The 17,115-nt window shown below is 51.7% G+C and overlaps 8 protein-coding genes and 1 non-coding gene across 9 annotated transcripts; 3 read left to right on the top strand and 6 right to left on the bottom strand.

Moving 5' to 3' along the window:
• Window positions 1–794: 794 nt before the first annotated feature.
• K489DRAFT_218761 (uncharacterized protein) lies at window positions 795–1,538 on the bottom strand. The gene has a single exon (XM_033599712.1). It carries the CDS (start codon window positions 1,336–1,338, stop codon window positions 850–852), a length of 489 nt encoding a protein of 162 aa, XP_033459897.1. The 5' UTR covers window positions 1,339–1,538; the 3' UTR covers window positions 795–849.
• A 2,061-nt stretch (window positions 1,539–3,599) lies between these two features.
• On the bottom strand, window positions 3,600–7,319 carry K489DRAFT_409972 (uncharacterized protein; the record flags this gene model as incomplete). The annotated part of the gene is made up of 3 exons (XM_033607649.1): window positions 3,600–3,674; window positions 5,663–5,733; window positions 5,789–7,319. 3 exons carry the CDS (start codon window positions 7,317–7,319, stop codon window positions 3,600–3,602), a joined length of 1,677 nt encoding a protein of 558 aa, XP_033459898.1.
• An 845-nt stretch (window positions 7,320–8,164) lies between these two features.
• On the top strand, window positions 8,165–8,720 carry K489DRAFT_388748 (Elf1-domain-containing protein; the record flags this gene model as incomplete). The annotated part of the gene is made up of 3 exons (XM_033606444.1): window positions 8,165–8,209; window positions 8,273–8,411; window positions 8,482–8,720. 3 exons carry the CDS (start codon window positions 8,165–8,167, stop codon window positions 8,718–8,720), a joined length of 423 nt encoding a protein of 140 aa, XP_033459899.1.
• Window positions 8,721–9,432: 712 nt separating this feature from the next.
• K489DRAFT_370482 (uncharacterized protein) lies at window positions 9,433–10,176 on the top strand (the record flags this gene model as incomplete). The annotated part of the gene is made up of 1 exon (XM_033603139.1): window positions 9,433–10,176. The coding sequence occupies one exon, from the start codon at window positions 9,433–9,435 to the stop codon at window positions 10,174–10,176; it is 744 nt and encodes a 247-aa protein (XP_033459900.1).
• A 3-nt stretch (window positions 10,177–10,179) lies between these two features.
• Window positions 10,180–12,209, bottom strand: K489DRAFT_380249 (cyclophilin-like protein). The gene has a single exon (XM_033604841.1). It carries the CDS (start codon window positions 12,155–12,157, stop codon window positions 10,562–10,564), a length of 1,596 nt encoding a protein of 531 aa, XP_033459901.1. The 5' UTR covers window positions 12,158–12,209; the 3' UTR covers window positions 10,180–10,561.
• Window positions 12,210–12,336: 127 nt separating this feature from the next.
• On the top strand, window positions 12,337–13,353 carry K489DRAFT_356994 (uncharacterized protein). Its single transcript, XM_033602549.1, has 3 exons — window positions 12,337–12,558; window positions 12,613–12,990; window positions 13,072–13,353. The coding sequence occupies exons 1-3, from the start codon at window positions 12,382–12,384 to the stop codon at window positions 13,219–13,221; spliced, it is 705 nt and encodes a 234-aa protein (XP_033459902.1). The 5' UTR covers window positions 12,337–12,381; the 3' UTR covers window positions 13,222–13,353.
• A 70-nt stretch (window positions 13,354–13,423) lies between these two features.
• K489DRAFT_380250 (uncharacterized protein) lies at window positions 13,424–14,930 on the bottom strand. Its single transcript, XM_033604842.1, has 5 exons — window positions 14,610–14,930; window positions 14,489–14,548; window positions 14,422–14,432; window positions 14,020–14,326; window positions 13,424–13,944 (listed from the first exon to the last, which is right to left on the bottom strand). The coding sequence occupies exons 2-5, from the start codon at window positions 14,489–14,491 to the stop codon at window positions 13,810–13,812; spliced, it is 456 nt and encodes a 151-aa protein (XP_033459903.1). The 5' UTR covers window positions 14,492–14,548; window positions 14,610–14,930; the 3' UTR covers window positions 13,424–13,809.
• Window positions 14,931–14,968: 38 nt separating this feature from the next.
• Window positions 14,969–16,937, bottom strand: K489DRAFT_380251 (uncharacterized protein). Its single transcript, XM_033604843.1, has one exon. The coding sequence runs from the start codon at window positions 16,638–16,640 to the stop codon at window positions 15,306–15,308; it is 1,335 nt and encodes a 444-aa protein (XP_033459904.1). The 5' UTR covers window positions 16,641–16,937; the 3' UTR covers window positions 14,969–15,305.
• A 71-nt stretch (window positions 16,938–17,008) lies between these two features.
• On the bottom strand, window positions 17,009–17,098 carry K489DRAFT_t29. Its single transcript has one exon. It is a non-coding gene; the product is annotated as a tRNA-Pro (tRNA).
• Window positions 17,099–17,115: the final 17 nt, after the last annotated feature.

Consider the following 17,115-nt stretch of genomic DNA (forward strand, 5'->3'; position numbering starts at 1 on the left):
ATGGATGACTGATTTGAGGGATTGCGACCAGCTGGACAGCTTGAAATTCTTAACCTACTGCTGTACAGTATGTTCCCTACCTGGGCAGGTCGGTGTATTGCAGCTTCCTAGTAGTTTGGGTTGATGACGCCGTCGCTTCGGGGGTCGCGCGGACTACCTCTGCTTGGACCTCGCACACGAGCAATTCCAATACTGCGCCGCGTGCGGATACCAGAACATTCCTCAACAACAATAACAACAACTTGAGGCGAAATTAAGTGGCTTATCTACAATGGTTGTGGATTACAATAACATGTCGGCTGAAATATGTTCATTCAAATGCAATATGTGCATTGCTGGGTTGGGTATCAAGATGTAAAATATGTACATGATTCGGGTATATTGTGTGGGGGCCGGGTGAACCAAACTGGCCGAGGGGGAATGGTAATGATGACATAGAAAATTCGTCGCTTCGTGTGCATGTTCGATGATTGCGTCGGTTAGCCTCCGTCCTTGCAATAAGTGCGGCTGATAATGCCTGGTTGCAGAGGTGAGGACGAGGAATGCTCAACTGCGGCGGCTTGGCCTGCCAATGGGGAGCATGTCGTTCGATGAGTTGAACGATCCACGCTTCGATTGCGCGCTGATGATGGCGCGTCGAGTCACCGGCCAGGCAGGCTTGTTGTTGGACATTATCGTCGTGCCGGATGATGGACTGTCATGGAGCCGAACGAATGCGTGGCAGATTCAGCTTTACTGACAATGATGGTTGAAGAGTGATATGGATTGCTGAAAGCGAATCGTCGACGTCGTTCAGGTCAATAATGTGATTGATGGCAGAGAGCATGGGCGTCAAGCTGATGGGAACTCTCAACCCGATGCTTTCGTTCCATGCTGTGCCTGCGTTGATGGAGGTTTTGCCGAATGGACCAAGGTGTCGAAATCCGGGAATGAGATATAGCCGCCATCGCTGGGCATTCGAAAGTCCTCCCAGCTGGTCCGTCGTTCTGATTGAACGCTGTCTGTTGGCGACGACGGCAAAGAAGGTTCATTGATGCTCAAGCCCGCTGAGCGACCAGTGCGTAGTACTACTCGAGCCAAGGTAGCAGTGGCATCATCTCTGCCAGAGTCCTGCCTGGTTGTGAAGTACGAGTGTTGACGGCTTAATGATGGAGGTGAACATTTCGCATATGATGATGCTGACAGACTGAGTTTGATGGCCATGTCGACGCGTTGGTTTGACTTTCGTCGGCGATGAGTTGATCTGGGTTCTCGTGCGATTGATGATTGAGAGAGGGTCGATGAGGTGGATGATGAGATACTTTTCTGAGACGGAGACCGTTGCAGAAAGTTATACATGACGGCTGGCTGATGGGTGTCGAATCGAGATGACGGGCGGTTTGGCTTGTGAAGCAGGGGGGCCCAAAGAGTCCGGCAAACGTGAGCAGGGTACGTACTTGATATATTCAAACCCAAATTGCTCGCTGCATGGCCTGGGACAGTTGGGGCCGCTGGCGCGGGCGGAATCTACGTTATGTATGTATTCTGCTGTACGGGCGTCCACCTGGCCAGACAAGTAACAGAGCGTAATGCATCACTCGGTCCTGCAAAGGATTAGGAAGGGGTGGGGACGGGCTTTGTTTACGCAGCACGGCGTGCGAACAACCGCCAATCGCGGCGATGTAAGGGACGAATCGGAGACCATGGCTCGCAAGTTTCGGGCTGCGAGCGCGATGTCTCCTCCTGCGTCGTCGCGTGGGTGTGTGCGGGCGACGGACTTTGACAGCACTCATGCGCTGTCTACGACCTAAATCTGCACTCTCGCTAAGTGCTTTCCCTTCTGTACAATGGCACACAGACGGACCGATGTTTACTGTTTACCAACCCACTTCTCTACCTACCTGCCTCTCTGGGTATGTAGGACAAGTGGGAAGGTATCGCATTCTGTCAGAGTGCCAATCATACGTGGATAAACATCATGGGTCGCAGCAGCATGCGATGGTAGAGTGGGTTACCAACATTTGAGGCCGCGGAAGATCTAAAACCGTCGCGACTAGGTAGGGAAGGGGGGCGGCGATGATGCTCTCTTTCTCAGCCACGTCAGACTGGCTCGTACATCCTTCGGAAAATCGTCGTACTGTATTTTTGGTGTGCGACCATCACCCAGGGTAGTCGTCTGCACTGCTGAGCCAGTCCGTGCCCGGCACAGCCATCAAATGGCGGCTTTTCTGGGGCGGGCTCGGGGGAGTGAGATGGAAAAATGACCCTGGCGGGCGGATTCCAGCACGGGAGAGCACTGTCATCAGCGTTGAACCAACTACTCGTCACCCTTTTCCTTCTTCCCACACCCGCGTTTTGGACGGAATTGTGCGCTGTCGTACACACACTCTCTCTTTCATCTCATGCACCGTTTGCTCGAAGCGTTCCTCGAGGAGAATTATCCCACGGTTAGCACCTTTCCTGCAATTTCGTGATCTATGGGTAGTATGTCTCCGGTGGGCAAGAGACAGTTCTCCGACCATGGTAGCAAGATGTGCACAAGCCTATGGTTCTGGAATGCCAAACAGTCCTGAACTTTCCATCGGATGTGTCCATCTATCTTGGTACCAACTGCGGCGCGATGCCCCGTACCCAACTGGGCACTCTGCATGGATGTGTGTCTATCCGTCCGTGCCGTACCAGTATCTGAGCGCACCTGCAACTCCCAGCAATCCAGCCCTGCCCAGGTGGAGGCAAACCTTTGAAGGGATCGGTGAAGCGATTCGCTGGAACCCGCGGACGTCACGGATTGCTCACATTACCGGAATTGACATTGCCATGTATGCCCAGGTGTACACCTGGGCAAATCGGATGGGCAACACCGACGACTAATCTTGTGTATTTGTATCCTGATGACTAATTCAATTTCCGCGTTTGCAAGCGGCGGGTTGGGGAGAAATGATCAGATTGTAAACCTCATTGATGTTATCCACCATATGTAGAAAGGATGACATTGAGGAATCCGGTGCGTACGATATGAGCGAACTTCCCGGAGTGCGAACCTTCTAGGCGTTGATTCTAGTCCACAATATGCAGTAGCCGGTCGAGAGTTGTGTATCTATTGCCTACGAATTACAATGCTAGTATTGCGATGGTGTACAAACGCATTTTATGTCGTCCTTGAGGCGCCCAGAAGACATACCTTCTATGTTTGATGCTTCGTACGTGCCTTCAAACACCTCTTCGCCGTCGGCCGTAAAGAAGGATTCTTCATCTCTAGTCCGATGAGAACGAGTCCCTTGAGATCGTAAGGGACCAAGCATGAATAGATCAATGAGACGAGTTTGACCGGGTGTCCCTAGCGCTCGGCAAAATTGAGAACGTCGCTCTTCCAGATGAGAGATCTAAATAAAGCCGATTGAGCTCGCTGAATTGACCACCAAATAATGACGATCTTGAGAGACAATGACAAGCGGCATAGATGCCTCTTGCCTGCGCCGTATCAAGAATATCTGGGTAGTTGACTCATGGTATTTTTGGCGCTGTTGTTCTGAAAGCCGTCTATCGATCTCGAATGTCTGTCGTGCAGCAGCATCGATGTTTGTTGATGGCGCAAAAGGCTCATGGTCTGGGCGATCTACTTAGGTGTATATGCCGTGACCGCATTCGTCGGCAACAGGCAACACAGGATGTTGCTTTCGTGTTTTTAGTCCCCTCTATCGTCGTAGTCAACACTTACGCCTGTCTTCATGGTGACGGTTCGAAGCCTCAGGCTTTCATGCATGCATTGAAGCAGCTGCCTGGGCAACTGGTTGCATGAAGCATGAATGATGAGTGAAGACTGGTGACACGCAGTCAATGCCTGACCCACTTCTCTGCCATCGACATCCTTCCCGCAGCCGACGAGTGATACATACAATGCAGGTCTCTCTGCCCGAGCAGGGGGTCCACGCAATGGTGAGGTCTAGACGCAATTTCCAGCTGCGACATTAATATGCACCTGGGCAGGTTATGAGATTTCCAAAATCGCATGGATAGGAAATCCAGGTGCGGGTGATTTTCGTCGCGAAGGGCACATGCCACGCAACGGCGAAAATAGACATCGAGCTTGGCGCGCATAAGATCCGCTCGACTACTACAAGCGCCTGGACGTGGGTGAAATATCGCGGCCTGAGAGCCTGTCGTGCTCGTATGTGAATCAGAGACTCAGGCAGTAGCACGAGTTGTCACACCGGCACCTACTTACTGCATCCTCGCCTTTATGAGACGTCCGGAGCTTCCGGCCTACCACTTGAGTAGCCAACATTGTTGACGAGCTTCGCCTGGCGTCAAACTCTGCTTGACCGCGCATTCGTCCTCCTCACGGGGCTGTCGGGATGCTCTCACAAGTTTGACGCCGGTCAATTCTTAGTGTTTCGAAGCAGCGTTGCTGTGGCATTTAATGGGTGCTTTCGAACAGCTACTGGGCGAAGGCAAAGGCTTGTTGCTCACCGTACCTGCTTTGCTGCCCAACGCGGGCGCATTTGGATGGACGAGGTTTCTCACGTGCCTTCGTCCACTTCCTCTTCGCAGGCATCTCTCCTTGATGACATGGCAATGACCCTACCTTGCATGCCGTGACCGATCTCGGAAATGGGACAGTCGGGTTATGAGTATTATCGAGCATGATGGGATCACACGAGCATGTTCATCTCTACAGTGAATCTTTCTTCACCGAATTACGGAGTGCCACGTCCGTTGAATCTCACCTCGCGAGGATGTACTCCCACCCACACACCGTCAAACATCTCTCAAAGGAGTCGACGACATGCACCAAGTGAAGTCGTGGGATGCGAATGACCTCTTCTGCCCACTTCTGTCCACGCTGACCGAATTGTCTATCTCCGAGACAACTAGGGTATTGATCCTGCCATGCACGTGTGAGCAGCCTACGAGAAGGGATGATCTATTCATCTCACATCAGCCCTATCCTATTGCGAGACAACCCGTAGACGAATTCTATCCAGAGCCAAAGTCCACCTGATCAATCATCGGAGAATTATACGTCGATCGGGAACTTGATCCAGACGTGGGAGTACTTGCCTCTTCGTCTGGTAGCCCCGGCAAACCTCAGTCAAAACGCGGGATCTGCTGAGAGATCGACACGGCGGCGTCTCCCAGAGCAGTGGACACCACGTTGTCGCACGCGGCATTGTGCCACGCAGGTCGTCGTCTGATTGATCCCCGAGCGTGAAGGATCGCGGGCGTCCGCCAACCCCCATGCTTCACAATCCATCTCGGTGTCGCAAATCAGACGGAGACATTGTATTCCTCCTATGATCCCTCTGCCAACTTTTCCGGAGATAACACAGATTCCGAAGACTTCGCGAAAGACCGTGTCCTTCTCAAGTGATTCCGAATCAAGCTTGTTGGGGCGTGATGATGTCATTTGTCGGGCTACAAACACAATCGCCTGCACCGTGACCATGGCCTTTTTTTCCAAAAGTTCGGTAGAACCAGAACACCTTAATGGTGACATCAGATACCATAACAAGTTCACAGCAGGTAATACTAGTCTTTGCGAACCTCTACTCTTTCCAGACAGCCTCGCATACACGTGCTTTCGCCGTTCCAAGTGCAATCCATTGACGCCGATCGTTAGTGCTAGGAAGACGCATCGGCAAATTAGCTGAAGAACACGACGCGCGGCAAAGGTATGGCTTACGTCGACATCCTCCCACGCACGACCCTTCACGGAGTCCAGCTCTGCCAGTGTCATGATCTTGCCCGTCGTAACTAGGTAAACAGAGGTCAGACCGCCATCCTGACGTCGCGAGTTAGCAAAACTTACAGTAACCCGCATGAATCTTCGCGTCGATTTCCACTCGACTGTCTTCAGGAATCATCTCATCGGGAATGGGCACTCTCTCGTGGATCGGGATTCCTTGCTCGACTATAGCATCATGCTTCATGTTTGACATGCTTAGCATGCGGTCGATCTTGGTGATGCCGAGCCAGTGCAGAATGTCCGGCATGAGCGCTTGAAATCGCATGTCCTTGACTCCCGCAATGTTCTCAGTCCGCTTGAAGTACTCACTCGCGCGGTCAGAGCCTCGTTTGCGCGCGTTGTAGACCAGGTATTTGGTGACTTCGCCGAGTGCTCGTCCTTCCTTGCGGAAATAGATGACTACTCCGCTCCCGCCTTTCTGGGCTTCCTTGACGGCCTCCTCGATACCGAAGATGAGATATGGCCGACAGGTGCAAATATCAGAGCCAAACACGTCGGAACCATTGCACTCATCGTGTACTCGCAGCGCCAGTCGAGCGCTCGCATCACTCATCTTTGCTGGGTCGCCGAAGATATAGACCGTCAGACCACCAATCGGCGGCATGAACAGCTTCACATCGCCTCGAGTGATCAGCTCGGGGTAGCTGCCACCTGTGTGCTCGAAAAGCGAGCGTCTCAAGGTGCCCTCATCGATACCAAAGCGCTCGGCCACGCCTGGAAGGTACCACACCGGCTCAACAGCTACCTTTGTCACGGCGAGTTCTCCGCTCTCGTTCAAACAGATCTTTCCGTCAGGCACAAGTCGCCCTTTTCGAACACTGTCCTCGAGCTCTGGAAGTTTCATGTGCGCCTTCGTAATGGCAATGGTGGGTCGGATGTCGACGTTCTCACTTCGAATGACATCCTTGAACAACCATGGTGCTAGATGACCCCATGGATCCATTGCCACGATTTTCTTGGGATCATACCAGGTAGGATGTGGTCCAAGTGCGGCAGCGGGCTCGGTGTTTGTGAAGTCAGGCTTGTGATCTGTCTCCAGCTGCTTAGACGCCAGTGCAAGAGCAAAGTAGATACTGTACGAGCCGCCATGGGCACCGATGGCGTTACGGCGACGGATGGTATCGGGGTGACGAGAGACAACAACTGGTCCACGCTTCTGCGGATCTTGTGCACCCCATTCCATCGGCAGCGGGTCTACTCCGGCCTGGCCTGGATACGAGGTCAAAATGATTTTCGAGAAGGTGCTACCTCTTCGAGGTGGTGCTGAGGGCAGCTCGCCACCGCCATTGGGCGATGTAGATTGGCCATCCCCATTGCTGGCGCTATGAGCATTCGACTGGTTTTGCGAAGGCGTCTGGGCGCCGCTGGGATTTATGATCGGGCTTGGTAATGAAATGTCGTGCGCGATGCCATCGCGAGACTGCTTGACGCCAGCCAGAGCATTGACACGTCCATTGATAGCTTCGATAGTAGCTCCAACAACGTTCTGCTCCGTCCGGAGTTCCGCTTGTCCTTTCTTGAGGGCCTGAAGCTCCGCGAGAATGGCTTGTAGTATATCCTTATTGTCCGGAGCTGACATCGATTTGTTCGACATCCTGACCGAATGAAGTTTCGTGACCAGAGCGAATTTGAGATGCGAGACCGCACAGAGCAACAAGCAGAGCAGAGGACCTATCAAGCTTTGAGCCTTCCAAGATTGGTCCTTCCAAGATTGGTGTGACGATTACACATGCAGTTGTAGATAGGTCCGCTTTCTAGTTTCATGAAACTCCTCTACGTTGAATTAAAATAATAGGCAGAATGAATAGCAGTGGGCACAGAAGACCACTGCGTTGCTCTCTCGACCAGTTGCTATGCACGGCAGGTAGGCCAGCTTGGATGTGTCAAGTGATCATCTATCGGTGAAACAATGACTGGCCGGGAGATAGCTGTAGTCATCATCTACGCATGGACGGGTAAACAGATGATACAGCTCCGCAGGGCCGCCCGCCTCTTCACAAGATTGTGTGTTCATTCATAAGTTGTGCAACTGAATGCTACACAGGTCGCGATGTCGCCGATAACCTCCAGCATTGATATGACCTTCATTTGATACTGTCAACAAACACACCAGAGCTATCTATCAATGTTTGGCACAGAGTACCTGCACGTCTCCAGCTACAGTACGTCAAGCAGGTAACGCGATCACTATCGCCGCGCTGATAACGGCTCCAAGACAGCGTAATCCCTGGGCGGGCTACTGTACAGCACCTGGGCAGTGAACAAAGACGGACCCTCGAATCAACTCGTTGGCCGAGCGTGACCGGGTTGGGAGGCCTGAGGTTCACATGCATCATCAGCGTTCACATTTCGTACGACTTTGAGCTTCATTTCGATCGCGCCTGGATTTGCGACAAATCATCTCTTTCGTCCACACAACTCATAGCCAACCTTGGAATCATGGGAAAACGAAGCAAGTCATCGCGCGGACCTGCAAAAAAGCAGGTAAGAGCGTGATGGTGATATCACAACTGTCTATGAAGATATACTGATAACTTTCTTTTTCAGCGTCAAGTTCTCGCAACTGCATTCAAATGCGTCTTCTGCAGCCACGAGACGGGCGTGACGGTCAAGCTTGACCGAAAATCAAACGTGGGAAACCTGAGCTGCAAATCTTGTGGACAGACGTTCCAAGGGCCCATCAACAGTACGCTTTGATGCCGAATTTTCACTCAACGTCGCGTTCGCGCAAGCAGTTCTAATTTTGACCATCACAGATCTTTCAGCACCTGTCGACGTCTATGCAGAATGGATTGACGCCTGCGACGCGTTGGCTCACGATACCGCAGCAGCTGCTGCACCACCAGCGTCCTCACAACACTTACAATCGCGTTTACCTACGCAGAGTGCAGGCCGTGCAGGCCTTGCGCCGGGAGAAAAGTACGATACGGGAGATGGCTTCATCGATGATGACGATGCGGATGGCGAGGCCGACTACAACGATGATGATGATTGAGCAAAGCTCTGAGAAATTGCCGTAACTGTTGTCCAAGTGAATGCGCCTGCCGCTCTGAGACGCTCGCTGCCACGCGATTTAATGACCATGTGCGCCTCGGTGCATTGGTGGGTTTGCAAGGACTTCCTGGTTAAGCATCGGCTCTATTTGTTGGCGAACAACCGCCGCGATAAAAGGCTCGTCTAGAAGGGATTGAGCTTCTTGGGAAACCAATTGCCGCGTCGACTTTCCTTGCACCGTCTCGAAACTGACAAATGACGCAACGGGCTACGGGCAGTCAATTCTCAACAAATCCGAATCCACCACAATTACGCAGTACTTCGGTTCGAATTCCGCCGCAGAGTGCGAAGTGATGAGTCGACCGAAGATTGAAGCCTTTCTAGCTAGAATTCCTGGGAGCCTCGTGGCTAGCTTCAAAGTTTTATCGGCTACACCTTCGAAAGCATGAGTCTACCAGAACTACTCTGGTCCAGCATGTCGAGACCTGAATGAATCGCGCCTATCTATCCACCTACCGACCAAGTCGCGCACTCAGGATTCGAAAATATCCGAATTTAATTTTCATTCTTTTCTCTTCAAATACAGGCCATCATGGAGCTCTTCATCTACGATCTCGCAGCCCCCTGGACTGCGGTTCCTCAAGTCTAGAAACTCAGTTACGACGAAGTCGCTCCAAACACATTGTCATTGCGGTAGACTTAACTTGGCCCCAATGTCGTCGTCAAGCGTATACAACCAGGACAATGTCCACAAGCAACGCGACAGTGAAATTGATGAATACTACGATGAGAGCTTCGAAGAAGCTGCAGTGTTGAAGGAACAAAAAACATCGGCGAAGGCCAAGAAGGCCGATGCTCCCGACGCTCCGCAGCAGCTCGGTCGTCTGCCCTGGTACATTCGTGAATACGAAGACAAACGGACCGCCCTCTGGCGCCGGAAATACGCTCCAAAAATGATACAGTTTGTGGCGCCGATGGACGAGACCAGCCGCAAAGCACTATACGAGCTCATCGACGCATGCAAGGACAGAAGTTATTGGGTCCCCGTACTTACAGCGTTCTTCGAGCAATATCCTGAGGCGATGGTCCGGCGTCCGAGCAAAGGCCACGCACTGACGGAACCAGCGATCTCAGACCGGACTGGGAAGAACCCCGCACGAGAGAAAGTGATCGCCGACGTGCAATATGGTATCTTTGGCGGCTGGAGCTTCGAGTCTGCTAATGCAAGAGCCCCAAATCCTGTCCCTGTTGCGGTCGGACCAAAAGGGGAGACCAACACTGATGGACAATGCGACTGTCGATGCCGTGGATGCAAGGCCTCCTGGAGCATGTCGAGACGGATCTCCGATCCCATTGTTTGTCTCGCCCGGCGGTTGAAGGTGGCAGAACGCCGTGACAAGTGTCTGCGCAAGGCATCGAGGAGCCTGTCACTCATGCTAAAAACGAAGACAATATAGCTTCCGGAAGATGTTTGATTCGGAACGATGTTGACGCGCATATAGCTAGTACAAATCAAATGAATGCTCGATCTCTTTGTGCATCTGTATTGTATGGAGACTTCTGCCCAAGCCCTGTAACCAATACAAAGCCAATGGGATTTTCAGATTGACATGGTCCCGATCTCGTTCCGCAGATCATTTCAGAGTCTAGTAAACTTACCCAGAAACACGCAGGCTATACATAACCCATACCAGCGTTACTAGCGAGGCCTCGTGCGAAACTCGAGGAGGCGCACCACGTCGTTCCTTTTCTTAGACACACGCCCCCTCGTTGGGGTGACGGGGGTACTTATTACACAAGGTCTATGAGGCATTCAAGGTCACGTCAATTTCATGTTCCAGCCTACCTTGCCCTGCTCTTCTCTTTGCCCTTCTTCCGCTCGCCGAGGATCTCACGGGTCTTCTCGCGCGGGTCGATGACTTCGATCTCCTGCATTTTCCGTTTCCATTCTAGATCCTTGCCGAGGGTGTCCTTGGCGAATGACAATTTGTGTGCCATCCAGTCTGTGCCTTGCTCGTCTTTGTCGCCGTCTGCGACATCATCGCCGGTATCCCACGATTTACATGATTGGCAATTCGGGATGAAGTGCAGGTCGCAAAGAATGGCTTCCTCGTCGTCATTGATTTCCGTGGCGACTCCAGACTTTTTCATTCCGCCATCCTGCGTGCCAGCTATGTCCTCCTTGGAAGCTTGAGACTTGTCGCTATGGTCAATTCGAATGTCTTCAATAGCAGGTAGACCTTCCAAGCGTTCTTTGAATGCTTTGAACAGATCTAATGCTCCCTGCTCATCATTTCCGCCTTTTCCGCCACGTTTTCGTCCCCGAGTACTCGTCTCTGGGATCATGGCTTCTAGGGCGGATCTGGGTTTCTCCTTGGACGGAGCTTGAACTTCATTCGAGCGTTTCATGGATTTTTTGAGAGCGTCGAATTCTGCCTTTGTCTTCTCAAGCGCGAGAGCAGCTGCGCGTGCTCGCTTGCTTTCTCTTTCACCTCTTTCATCCTCGTCTTCGTCGTCCATTTCCATGTCTGGCTTAGCAGCACTCACAGGCTGCTGCGCACCTAGCGTTTCTCGGTTCGCTACCCGATCCGGAGTCTCGGTGTCGCGCACAGCTTCTGCAGCATTTACAGTTTCATTCCGCTTAGGGAGGCTGGTTGTGTCTTTTGTCTGTTCTCTGTGCACGACTGGCTTTATGATCTTGTCTGATGGTCCATCGTCAACGCTCGCCGCGAATTTCGGATTGACCTTGGCTTTCTTGACGACTGGAGCAAGCGAGTCGTCCCCATCGTCACCTCCAAAGCTCAGTACGTTTTTCCCTGCCGGTTTCTTCCTCTTCTTCAAGTCCTTCTTTTTCTGGCCATCATCTGCTGTCGCTCGAGGCGCGATTTGCGCACGCGCCACCATGTCTTCGAACGGATTCACTATGATCTCGGCTCCTGTGATCTTGGTCGGATAGAGTGGTCTTTCGCTTCCTTCTCCTTCGACTAGTTCTGCATCGGCCATTCTCATGAGGTTGTATATTGTGTCGCCTTCGACTCGACCGAAAAGAGTATTGCGGCCTTGTAATTCTGGAGTGGCCGCCAGAGTGAAGAAGAATTGACTCGCATTGCTATCCTTGCCTTCATTGGCCATGCCCAGGAGGCCGCGCCGGTTGTACTTGAGGCGACTGTGGAACTCATCTTGAAAGTTGTCGCCACCGTTCAAGGCACTGATGCCTCCAGATCCGCTCCCGGTAGGATCTCCTCCTTGTAATATGAAGCCAGGTACTAAGCGGTGAAATATCGTATTGTTGTAATAGCCGTCAAGGCAATGCTGGAGGAAATTCCGCGAGGCTAGCGGTGTCTGTTTCGCAAATAGTTCAATCGTGATATCGCCAGATGTCGTTTGCAAGACGACTTTCGCTGTCGGTTGCGGTTCAAGATTATACACATTTGACATTGGAAATGCTGCAGTGGGTATTCTGTGTACCTTTGAGAAGAAACGCGCATAGGAATTTTAGTGAAGATCTCGGACGCGACGAAGCTGCGATGACGATCAATCGTCGTGACGGTGCCAAGTCATGCATACAGGACCAGCCATGCTAACTCTCGCAGCTCCACTACTTCCAGAAACATAACTATCGATCACATAATAGTACCGAGACGCTCCAAAACAACACTTTGATGCCGACAGAGACGACGAACGAACCGCCAACAGAGACATTGTATGCTAGATTCTCCAAGCACATCATGTCGGAAGTGACATTCGCCAAGTCGTATCTGGCGACTCTGGACAAGCGACCCATCAAGATAGCAGCGGATTATGTTAGCGATCCTAAAAAGTACCCGAATCAGAGTCCTGTATGTGCCAACACGAATCATGTGTCAATGATGGATCATTGATAGTCACCATAGTACATCCTACCTCGCCAAACAAACCCATTTCCTCGAAATGCGAAAGCTTCGTCGTCGCAAGACGCAAAATCGACGCCTAACATCAGCATAACGTTAAAGCCGATGCGGGGCGGCGAGACGGTAACACTATCTGGCATCGCCCTGGACTCAACAATTTATGATGTCAAGACTCAATATGCAGCCAAGACTGGTCTCCAGCAAGACAAGGTTAAGCTACTTCTGAACAAGAAGCCGACTGCCGACCTCAAAACTCTCCAGGAACTCGGTGTGGAAGCAGATGCTGAGCTCAGCGTCATGATCATGGGCGGCGCCGCAGCTCCAAGTTCTGCTACTTCTACTCCTGCCGCTGAAGAGAAGGCATCTCCCGTTGCAGCCGATGTGCCTGCTCCCCAATCTATCGAATCTACAACGTCTGCTCCCAACAGCGAACGGGCCCAAGCGGAAGCTGGAGAGGCGAAGCCTCTTGTGGGACCGTCGACAGCCGCCGAATTCCTGAGGACGGATGAGTTCTGGTCAGATCTTCAGGCGTTCTTGTCACAGCGATTACGTGACGAGGACGAAGCCAAACTTCTAGCCGGTGTCTTCAAAGATGCGTGGAAGAAACTCTGAAGTTCAGGTCATCAAAGGTATCTAATCGGCTGAGATGATGAGTCGACTTGTTGGCCAGCATTATCCTGCGTCAATTTACAAAGAGCTACTGCCACCCTCGTTCTATGTCTATGATGGATCTCGCACTTGCAAATCGGGATACAGGTGTGATGTCACGAACGAATTATTGACGGAATTATGGATATTGTAGGAGCTCGAAGCAGCCCAGGGCGGTTGAAAATCGATTTCATTGACGATGGATCTAGTTCTGCACATGATTCATGAACAGCATACTGTACTGCAGTCCATTCGCGAGTCGTGAAGCACGTGCAAACAATTGAAAGTACAGGCGTGACGAACTAGGCAGAGAACGTAATTCATTCACGAAGAGACGGTGGTAGGAACTTTTCGTTGTGGTATCATACTTCCATGACTTCAATTCCTCCATTGCTAGGTATCCTCGTACAACCAGTCAGATCTTGCGATTGAGAGCCTAAGTGAACTGTCGTCTGGACATTTCGAAATTGGTAACTGTATGAGAGCGCACGGATATGATCACATGCTGTTCTAGTGGCGATTCGGATCGTGATGGTCATGAGGGGATGTCTCCTAACGACCCTTCGACACCCGCTGTACAATGCTGTCGTGCTCAATGTCGTCGGCGTCGTTGGCTTGAATATCAGCGGCAATGCCGTTGAGGGCGCGCTTAAGGGCCTCCTTGGAAGTTGAGTACATCATGCGAGGCTGGAGATTGAGATAAAGTCAGTCGCTGCTGTGTTACGCGCGCGAAGAGGGCCCTGCCCATGGAAATCGACTTACGTATTGCGGCGCATCATCTGGTACCCATGAGATGAAAGTAATCTTAGTGCGCTTGCCCGCTCCACCTTCGGCTTCATAGTCCACATCGTATACAGCGTAGCGACCACCCATGCCCTCCTCACCGCGCTTGTTCTTACTCTTGGCGTTTAGTAGCTTCTCGCGGAAGACGGAGTAATCGGCATCCTTTGAAGTCTCCTCCACGACAATCTCCTTCCAGTCGTCGGAGATCTTGAAGATAATCCACTTGGTGGACTTGCCGAGCTTAAGCTCGTTGAAGGCCTGAACACACTCAGGTGCGACGGAAACACTGCGCAGGTGCGTTTGTCAGTGGAAGGTATAGGAGAATTCTGCGAATCGTAATCGAGATCGAGGAGGGTGATTTTCAGCACTCGAATGACATACCCAGATTGCGCCTGTGGATCGCTAGGTTAGCCCTCTTCAGGTTCAAAAACTATCGCGGTCGACTCACCATTGTGTCTGTCTTGAAAGGTGTGCAATGCAGATGTTGTGGAAGTGCAGTGTAAAAGGTCTGTTTGTCAGAATATGTTAGCGCTTCTCATCACTATGGCGGCACAGCAGAGGCTGCCTACCGAGGGCGGACGCGTAATAGGACAGATCACAGGACAAAACTGCTCGAAAGCCTGCGCAGGCTGACAGCAATAGTGGAGGGCGAATGTACCAAAAGTTTAGGCTGTCAAATGTAGGGGAGACGTGCGTGTCCGTCTGTTTTGCGGGTGAAAGTCTGGATCGTGAACATCGAGTGCTCGGTGCTCCGCAACATCACAGAGGAACACCGTCCTGCAGGCAAAGTGCATGGTGGGGCAATGCCTCCCACCACCGCCAAATCACCACCGCAACCAGTGGTATGGGGTGAGGCGAGACGAGACCCTGATTTCCAAGTTTGTTCTGTTTGTCGAAGTGGGGGAGGAGTGACATTAATGCCTGAGGCCCCGGAAATCGTCATTCTGGCGCTGTCTCTACAGATTCTCTTGCTCACCCTCTCCCGCTCTCCAGGCACTTGAGCAACACTCGTATCATCATGAATACTCAAATAAAGACCTCTAAGTGTTTGGATCCCCCGCAATCATACATAGTTTTCACAGTGGAGCCATCGGGGTTCCGCAGGATGAGCATTGCCTTATACTCCCCACGCTCATGCATCGACATTATTCCAACGGATCATGGGCTCTGTGCTTGTCCACCGAATGTGCGCTCCCGGCGATCTCAGGACAAATATTTTTTGATGTCATCCCGTCGATCTCGCGAATATGAGACTTTCGAAGTCTTTATGATACCTCCTTTTCCTGAAGGTATGCTTCGAGGCACATTCCGTTACAGACACAATCCCGCCATGCTGCTGCTAGCATGAGGAGATAGCTTTGCGCTTCAGGATCGACTGCCGTCTTCCCATGTGGTTTTGTACCGACGCTTCCTGGCGACCTGTCGAGAGCGCCATCACTGCCTATGCTTTTAGACAGCGTTCGTCGTGCGTTGTGAGCCCATTGCAGGAGTTTATTCCGAGCGAACACATCCGCATTAATGCTTGCCATTCGATAAACAATGGCTGCAAACAACGCTGTGCTTGAAGACATAAGTGAAGACGTCTCGTCGCCAAGTTGTTCATGGAGAAGTCCCGACTCTTTGTCATGATCACTAACCGCAGCCGTCAGGATTTCAAACACATACTTGTCAAGGCTGTCGACCTTAGCTCGCATGGACGAATTGCTCTTCGGCCAGGCTGCAATAATCGATCTGACTTGTGCCATCCCGAATGCTGCTACAGCATTACTGACAGACCATGGGCGAGCGTCAGCGAACCTGGGAGGCCCTTCTAAGTTCTTCCACATTCCCTTCCCGCTACCGTCAGGAATCATGAGAACGTCCCTGTGATGCTCAATCTGCCTAACGGCTTCTGAAATGCTCTCAGAATCTTCGTAGACGACACCGTAGTATGCGAGAAATGGGGCAAATTGCCCAATGGCTCGAGAACTTACTTCGAGTCGATCGGCGTGATTGCTGATGGCCCCATTCTGGAATCTGCTCCCAGCCAGAAGCGTCTCTCTTTGTTTGGAAGCGGACTCCATTTGAGGCTTCCAACCCTGGCCGGTCATGAGAGCCGCGATGCCCAAAGACGCAGGAGCTGACGTTGTATCTTCATCTGGAAAAAGCGACTTGCCTTTGACATCAATCAAGTTTGCCACGTAGAGAGACGCCTCGTCCAGTCGTAGACCGAGCGAGGGAGGCCTACCGTCGGGAAAAGGTATACGGCCGAAGACTGATCTATCGGGATCATAAATCTGCATCTTGGCCTCGAACAGAGCGCTTATCTCCCAGGCCTGGTGAGAATAGCGTGTCGCTTGTGAGATGATAGCGGCGATAGGCAGACCATAGTCGAATGTCGTCGCACATATCTCGTAGGACGTAGTGTTGAGGGTCAGGACTGTAGTTGGCTTGACCAAATAAAATCCCATCAGCACCGCAGCAACACCAATGTACAGTGGAAGCGAACTCCATCGAAGATATGTTGATTCTGGTCGAGGCTGGTCACTCGATATGGCCATGTTTCTATCGACCTCTCTTTTAGTCGTACGCGACTTGTCGTCCGAGCTGGCGTCTGCCATGTCTCCAAGATCGAGATTGTTGGAAGAAATGGAACGGTTCCATTTCAAGGAATCCACTGGTCTCATCGGTGTCGGATAGTGGCTCAATTGGCCTTGCTGGGTATAAATTTAGTCTTTTGTCGATTATCGTGTGAACGACGGAAAATACGTTCAATGCACTCCACAGAATTGTGACAGCCACGTCTATGAAGTCGAGACAACGTGCATGGTGCCGCGCATGATCGCACGACCTCGTGCACGACCTACAGCACCAATTCTATCACAAGACGTGCCACTCACTTATCAAACAAGATGTTGATCGGACTGTTGAGCAAGACAAGAAGGAAAACTGTTGGCTACAGTAATTGAGACAAAAACTGTAAAACTTCGGGCCCAACCGCGATTCGAACGCGGGGCCTCTTGCACTTTGGCGAACGAGCCGACCCAAAGCAAGAATCATACCACTAGACCATTGGGCCGAGAAACAATGTTGGCA

The sequence above is a fragment of the Dissoconium aciculare genome (assembly GCF_010015565.1).
Source record: "Dissoconium aciculare CBS 342.82 unplaced genomic scaffold K489scaffold_6, whole genome shotgun sequence".
In the NCBI taxonomy this organism is placed as follows: Eukaryota; Fungi; Ascomycota; class Dothideomycetes; order Mycosphaerellales; family Dissoconiaceae; genus Dissoconium; species Dissoconium aciculare.

What these genes read in the sequence shown, in the direction of transcription:
- K489DRAFT_218761 (XM_033599712.1), bottom strand. Translation starts at nt 1,338, where the DNA reads ATGTATAACTTTCTGCAACGGTCTCCGTCTCAGAAAAGTATCTCATCA.
- K489DRAFT_380249 (XM_033604841.1), bottom strand. Translation starts at nt 12,157, where the DNA reads ATGTCAAATGTGTATAATCTTGAACCGCAACCGACAGCGAAAGTCGTC.
- K489DRAFT_356994 (XM_033602549.1), top strand. Translation starts at nt 12,382, where the DNA reads ATGCCGACAGAGACGACGAACGAACCGCCAACAGAGACATTGTATGCT. An exon ending in AGTACCCGAATCAGAGTCCT is followed by an intron (nt 12,559 to 12,612) that starts GTATGTGCCAAC and finishes TAGTCACCATAG; the next exon opens with TACATCCTACCTCGCCAAAC. An exon ending in CATCTCCCGTTGCAGCCGAT is followed by an intron (nt 12,991 to 13,071) that starts GTGCCTGCTCCC and finishes GGAGAGGCGAAG; the next exon opens with CCTCTTGTGGGACCGTCGAC.
- K489DRAFT_380250 (XM_033604842.1), bottom strand. An exon ending in CAGATGATGCGCCGCAATAC is followed by an intron (nt 13,945 to 14,019) that starts GTAAGTCGATTT and finishes CTCAATCTCCAG; the next exon opens with CCTCGCATGATGTACTCAAC.
- K489DRAFT_380251 (XM_033604843.1), bottom strand. Translation starts at nt 16,640, where the DNA reads ATGGCAGACGCCAGCTCGGACGACAAGTCGCGTACGACTAAAAGAGAG.